The 7,458-nt window shown below is 40.3% G+C and overlaps 1 protein-coding gene across 1 annotated transcript in view; it reads left to right on the top strand.

Moving 5' to 3' along the window:
* Positions 1-6,498, top strand: part of MBTD1 (mbt domain containing 1) — a 27,062-nt gene extending 20,564 nt beyond the window's left edge. The window contains exon 16 of the mRNA XM_010142582.1: positions 6,190-6,498. Within this exon, the coding sequence (XP_010140884.1) occupies positions 6,190-6,308 (119 nt within the window). The 3' untranslated portion in view covers positions 6,309-6,498. The remainder of the gene's footprint in view (positions 1-6,189) is intronic.
* The last annotated feature ends 960 nt before the right edge of the window (positions 6,499-7,458 follow it).

Consider the following 7,458-nt stretch of genomic DNA (forward strand, 5'->3'; position numbering starts at 1 on the left):
AAGATGGCTGTGTCATTTTACCTCTTTGTAGGACCTCTTCCTGGATAATTCTGGACTGTGTGCAGATCTTATTTAGCAAGCTGTGCTAGACCATCCTGCTCCTTACCTCATCCCTCTCCTTCCACCTCTGCAGAAGTTTCTTGGTATTTCTCTTACAGTAAGCGTGACTTGATCACTGGAAAGGAAATTCCTCTTACCTAGTGCCATAGGAAGGAGATTAGTTCTAGTGGAATTTATTCTTCGTTCCTCGCTAACCTGAAGTGAATGTAGGCTATGGAAACAAGGAAGAACTTCTGATGGGCTTCCTTTCTGGACTCTTTACTCAACACAAAGAAATCTACTCAATAATCAAAAGGAGATGAGAAAACGAGATCATGAGAAGTTATAGTTGGCTGCTTCCTACATGTTTATTAAAAGGTTATACGCCCAGAAGTGCTGAGTCATTGGAAATAATACTAAGAAGATGTTTTCTGTAGTGTTTTATTGTTCAGCACTTTAAATAGGAAGTCTTCTTTTTAAATGGATTTAAGTCATAAAACTGTATCATGCAGTGGTGATGCTTTCGTGGCAAAGAAACCACAGCTGATTAACAAGAAACTGTAGATGTCTTAAACTAGATTATTTTTAGCACAGAGATGTTAATTCCACGTTTTTCTCATGTTTACTCACAACATGCTCCAGAGTACCTTTCAGTCTGCTGTGTCTAATGATGCAGATTTCTGATGCAGTATTTTACTTCCTCACTGTGTCCATGAGAAGTGAGTAGCGTGTGTCCAGCCTGAGGGAGCGCTGGTTACCTAGTGACCTCTGCCGTAATGGGATCATGGTGAAGAAGGAAGTCAGACTCCCATTGTTGTGCTGTGCCACTGCAGAAACTAGTATAACCGGTGGAATTTGATGCTTGTGTTTTATTTAAAGAAAGCTCAAGTTCCCTTGATTGTTTGCTGGGTAGTTACTGCATTACTTGTGGATTTCTAATTGCAAGTGGAAGCTTCGTGAGTGCTTTCATGAATGTTTGGGAACCGCCTCCAGTTCTGTTTCCAGTAGTGTTTATTTCCCATGTGTAGGACTTGGTACTGTGTGCTTACTGGTCCACAGACCTGAAGGGTAAAGTACTTGTTTGCCTGGACAATTCATTAATAATGTAGTATGCAGTATCTCTTGCTGTCTGCTTTCTAGTAGGTGTGTATATTGGAATAAGGTTATTGAAATGGTAGTTTGACCTCAGTGTTTTGAAAGCTGGGATTCTGTAGGCAACATCGGTCTCTTCTCCCAGGTAACAAGTGACAGGACATGAGGAAATGGCCTCAAGTTGCATCAGAGGAGGTTTAGGTTGAACATTAGGAAAAATTTCTTCACCAAAAGGGTTGTCAAGGAGGAGTCCCCGTCTCTGGAGGGATTTAACAGACGTGTCGATGTGGTGCTGAGGGACAGGGGATAGTGGTGACCTGGAAGTGCTGGGGAGACAGTTGGACTTAATGATCTTAAAGGTCTTTTCCAACCTTAATGATCCTATGATGAGAAACAACAGTTTTCATATAGCTGAAGGCAGTGGAGAGGTATTGTAGTGCTTCCATCCCTCTTATTGTAGAGAAGTTTTCTTGGACACAGAATGGGAGCATATTAGTGATAAAGAAGCAATATGTTAATAACTTGTATGGGAAATGTTTTTGTAAGATTTTTTCATGATGCGATGTTTAATAATCTGAAGGCATTTTAGGCTCATTGACGTTTCTAAGGCAGTGTAAATATGGGAAGCACCATTCTAAAGAAAATAAGGGTATGTAATTTTAAACCAGGTTTTGGGGAGATGTAAGCTTTGTCTGGACTGGATTATTTCCCCAGAACCATCCTTTCTAATCTGTTAAGCACACACTGAACCAGCTGCCGTTTGTCCTGGGCGTGCAGCCAGAGGACTGCATATTGACTGTGCAGTGTACCTGCAGCAGGAACCGTTTACAGCATTTGTGCTGCAGCGATAGAGCATGAAATAAGTGGATCGTGTTTTTAAGCTATGTGCTAAAACTTCTACCTGCCGGTCTGTAACGTGTGGTTGTTGAGAACGATATTCCCAGTATTAACTGAATAGTGCTGTTGTACAGGCGCGTGTCTCCCTGAGCGGGTGAGTGTGAAGCAGAGCTGTTTCTCAGTGCTCAGTCTGAGTTACCTAATGCACTTTAACCCAAGCGTTGATTGTAGTGTGACTTGATGTTTAGAGAGGAAGATACCAGTTGGGAAGAAACCCATCAGTTTGTCCAGCCCACCCATGACAGGTGGGGTGCAGAGGAGCTTCTCTGGGGATGAAGAGTTGACTCCTCCTCCATATCGAACCCTTCCAGCACAAACAGCCCCAGAGGCCTTCCAGCCTCCCAGGACTAGCCGAGAGTTCAGTCCCAGCCTCAAAACAGGTAACTAGCCACATCAGTCTGTTACTGCAAAGGGAAATGATGGACAGGGTGGGCAACTAAGCCTGGTCTGGCATGTAATGTGCTGACTTACCAAATCTCTTTCTTTTTTCTTTTTTTTTCTTATAATTTTGGTTGGTTTTATTTTTTTCTGTTAGAGAGCTTTTCATTCTCACTGATGCACCACATCACTGAAGTAATCACAGAAAAGGATTGCAGCAATTTTAGAACTTCATAGGAGGACATATATAGGTTAGTGAGGACAGAGGAGCTCTGCAGAGTTTTAAATACAAAAATTACCACAAATGGTAATGTGGCTCTGGGAATATTTGATGTAAGCAGGAAGTTAGTGTCGATTATCTTTTGCTGACAAAGTAATGGCACACAGTAAATAAGGAATGATTTTTGCCTGTGTATCGGAAAAAGGCATTTATCTGGGAAAAGATCTCCAGGGTGTAAGCATTATTTGAAATTTTGTGGGTTACTAATATAGAAAATAGATTTGTAAAGAGTGTCATCTTTGAATTTGATCTTTTCCTTATTTTTGCTGTAACGTGGGTTTGCTCTAAGTATTGACAGTGTAATTGTGCATCTGTATGAGTGAGCAGAGGGAAAACTCTTACAAATTCATTTATCAGTAATATTGAGCAAGTAGATTAAAATTTTCAGCCTATTTAAGGATAGTTTATGTAACCAATCATCAATTATAGCAGTGCACTGCAAGCATCTTCCCTTTTTCTAATATGTATGGCACTATAATGCAGCATCTAAACAAATTATTTCTAACCAATATTTTGTGGCAGTATGATCCATCAGACAAACTGGGTTATCCTCGGCCTGCAGGACAGTTGCTGTGTTGATAGATTTAGCTTCCTATTTCCATGATTTACCCCCCTTAAACTTGCTTTACTCCCAGAGGCTGCTACGTTGGCACTGCTCGTTGACTGTGAGTACATCCGGAATGGTTTCTCTTATGCGGCTGTTACCCATGGACAGAACGGGACACCATAACCTACTCGCCACCTTTAGAACCCGAGGACAAATCTTGACTCTCTTCTCCCCGCCTTCCAGTGCTTCTCAAGAGCTCCTTTGTTTTTCCTTCAGCTTGATATTCATGTGTACGTGACTGTCTTTAAGAGTCCTTGATACAAAAGAGAAACCTTGCTTAGGAGAGAGCATTCTGCAGTGTTCGTTTCTGCACAGCTTTTCTTCTCCTACAGCAAATCTACACCTAGATTACACTTACGTAGTGCGCAGGCATGTACAGTCTGAGTTTTTGGGTCATTAGACCTTTGAGTTCCTATGAAACACTCGTGATCTTTGGTTTCTGACGCCTGATACTTTCTGTGATCACTTTGGGGAACTTTTCCAAGTTCTGAGTTCTGGAAAGTCTGGATAAAATTGGTTTTATTTGGTCTAGCCTCATCATTGTCCAAAGGTGTTTAAATTTCATTTGAAACCAGCAAGACACATATATATGTGTATAGGTCTTATAGGTGTGTGTGTATATATATTTTTTTATGTAAAATTCAGGGGATGAGGAGGCTGGAACCCTGATATTGTCAAATAAATGAAGAATGCATTTGAGATCAGCCAGAGCTTACTAATTGGGCACGTGTCCTCAGCATCATTCACTGCCTCACATTTCAGTAACCATAGCTAGGATGAAGGCACACTGCTGGAGATGCTGATGCGGCTTTGAACGGCAGTAGTGTAAGATTAGTAACGAGCCAGGCATCCGCTCTAAAACCTCTGGTTTATCAGAGATCTCAGTAAGACCCATTTCATAACTCTTTTCCCTTTTGTACGGTCAGCAGCACGGGAGGAGGTTTCAGTACTTCATCCTCTAGAGCAGGAAGTGGTTTTGTTCTCTACCAAAGTCATGGTCCTTCTTTAGCGTACATGAGTACTTCGCATCTTTGAGTCATACGACGTGATCTTTTAAGCACTGAAACGCAACTGTTTGACAGCTTTGTTTTTACAAGAGCCTACAGCCAGCCTGTTGGAGCAGGAGACTGTTCTGAGAGACTCGCCCTGCTTCTGCACACGTTCTGGACCACGTAGCTCCATTCTGTGTTGATGTTTTGGGGGTTTTGGTGACGTTGCATCGGAGTCTGTCTTTGTCTCCAGACAGATCACTGAGGCTATTTAAAAAGGGGGAACCTTGCACATCTGCATCTCTCTCTATGTCCAAGATGACCACTCAGATGACTTCTATTAGCTTTCTTCTTTCTTCCAAGTACCTTTTGCTATATTTATTTATACTGCTGTGTAGCTGAGCTCTTCTGATGGGGGATTGTAGTGAAAAGCTGTGTGATAGGGACAAATGAAGCACGGTATCATTAAGTATCTAAAGGTAAGGATTTCGGTTCAAATCAGCCAGGGGCAAGCGCAGTCATGGAGTCTGCTGTTGCTCTTGTACGCGCAGAAGCATTCTGCAGTTATTGGAGGGAGAGAAGAAAACAAATGTGTGTTGATGGATTTCACATTCCATCCCTCACCTTTGCGTAGCCTCTGCTGATGGTATTCACAGCATGTTCGTGTAACCAGTTCTGTGTCTTACCACTTAGACAGCACTTCTGTTGTCCTCCACGGATCAAGACTCTTCATCATTGGGTATAATGCAGGGAAAAGTATTTAGGAAAAAAAAATCAGCAAGGGGTTGTAGGCTATGTAGGTGGGAGGGGAGGCATCTACTAAAGAAAGGAAGGAGCTTGCGTTAAGCTGCAACTTCTAGACGTTTAATATCATAATTTTCAAATTTTGTTTTTATTTAGCGCAGGAGTTTGTTTCAATATGGAAGATGACGTAGAAAAATAAAAAATAATCAAATGGTTTGTAAGTTATTGCAGGGCTACTACTAGCAACAGGCTAAGGTTTTTTTTTCTTTCACTGCATATTTCTGCATTTGAAGATACGTTGATAATGTACATCAACTTTGTATTCAGTAGCTATAAACTTTACTCTTCTCATTCATTTGGTCATAGAGAACCATTTATTTTTGTATATTCAACCCTTTAATGTCGGTACTGCACCTTTAATGAAGAGTCTTGACGTGTTTTGTTTTCAATGTGCTCATATTTTGATAATTATCACTCTTCATTAATGACACTGGAAAAGTAGTTGTGACATTATTGCTATTCATAACATCTTTTTTGTCTTAGATCTCATTTCTGGTTTGGTTTTTTTTTACAAAAGAAAGAAGAGAGAAGATTAAAACTCAAAGATGTTTTGCTTGAGTGAAACTTGCCTTCTGGATCTTAAAATTTTAATGATTTATTGAGAAATCTTAATGCTTTTTGTTGTCTCACATAGACTGTTTACAATAATTGGGCTAAATAGTGTGAATTACAGATTGTCAATGGCCAACAGTTATTTTTACTTGCATAAAGACTATGAAGTAACTGGTAAACAAAAGAGTAACCAGTAAAAAAGAAAAAAATGGTGTTCTGAGCAAGTCATTCCTACTGACACGTTCAGTTACCTTCTTAAACCGGTGTTGTCAAATACTGAATTCTTGAGAAAACCCTGGAGAGAATATATTATTGTAAGTAATATTGTTCAAATATCTAAATGTTAGAGCATATCTTAAGGTTCAGTTTACAGCCAGAAAGCCTCTGCTTTCCGGGGGTACTGAGTGTTAAAAGAAGAGTCGTTAAAATGCAGGATGTAAGAAAAGGGGAAATCTGGGGTCTGTTCCCAGCATAAATAATAAGTAAATTTAAGGAGAAGTTGTACTTCCTTTGAATTGTTTACATCTTTAATGTTCATCTTTCACTTCCAGTGACTTCATTGCAGCTGAAGGAGGAGTTGCTAGATGGAGAAGAGTATAGCTTCCTTCAAGGAGCATCCGATCAGGAAAGCAACGGATCTGCCAGTTACTACATCAAACAGGAACCCTGAGGCAGCTCAGACAAGTGAGGGGCAGAGCACTGGCGAGAGGAAACGAGCCTTTCTCCAGGAGTGACTGATTTTGTTCCCACTTCGATGGTACAGTTCAGGCGACTGTACCTGGGGCACTTTGCTAACTGTAGACGAGTTAAACTCAGTTCAGAATTTTTTGGAAGGGCGGGGAAACTATTTTAGTGAAAAAGATTTTTCAATTTATTAAAAACAAAAATGGACACTTTTGTGTTGTATTTGAAGCTTTTGAAAGAATTTTGTAATATTTTCAAGTTCAGATTTATTGTGCATTGTTAACAAGAACTGAAATTCTAATTTTTTTGTAAGATTAAAGTTTAATTAGCATGATTGTGGGAAGCGGTTGGAGGAAGCTATAGTTGCAAATACAAATGAACTGTCATAACAAATGAACCTTTTTGGTACAAGTTGGGAGACTTTTAGACTCTTGTGAACTGCACTGGTCACGCCTCTGGGTTTTTTGGTTTTGGGGGTTTTTTTGTGAAAATAAGGCAGTTAAGCCCTAATTTAGAGGCACATTGGAAGGTAGTCCTGTAAAGCTCTACTCAGTGAGTAGACCTGATTGCAATGGAGCCATCGCCTGAGGAAGAGTTTGGCTTTTCAAGATGCTTTTATTTAGTTTAAAACACTTTTTTTATATAAGATTTTTTTTTTTAATAAAAAAGTTCCTTATGGTCTGATTCAGTGCCCATTCCTATCAGCAGCCTTTATCCGTTGACTGCAGCAGGCATCGGATTGGGCCTAGAAAGCTCGTGTCTGTACATGGATGTCTCTAGTCTTGGAATGCTTCAGCAAATGTTTACAGAGCCCTACGCCAAACTGGAACTTCAGAAAATTCCTTCATTTGGAAGATTAGTTTTAGTTATGAATTTTGACTAAAGAAGAAACTCCGACAGTAACTCAGGCCTCCCTGGGTAGTGCGAAGGAACTTCCGAGTGTTCTGAATCTTTTTTTTTTTTTCCCATTCAGAAAGACCTAGAAGTTTCCTTACCGTCTTAAATATTTATTTGCGAACACTCAAAGCTGATGTTCCGCATGGTTACAGGTGAGCTAAAAGGAGCCATACATTGTGGGTTGTTACAGCGAGTTCAGTTCTGCACAGCTTGCAATATTCTTTTCTTGCTGCAGTCGT

The sequence above is a fragment of the Buceros rhinoceros genome, unplaced genomic scaffold (genome assembly GCF_000710305.1).
Source record: "Buceros rhinoceros silvestris isolate BGI_N320 unplaced genomic scaffold, ASM71030v1 scaffold34448, whole genome shotgun sequence".
NCBI classification, from domain to species: Eukaryota; Metazoa; Chordata; class Aves; order Bucerotiformes; family Bucerotidae; genus Buceros; species Buceros rhinoceros.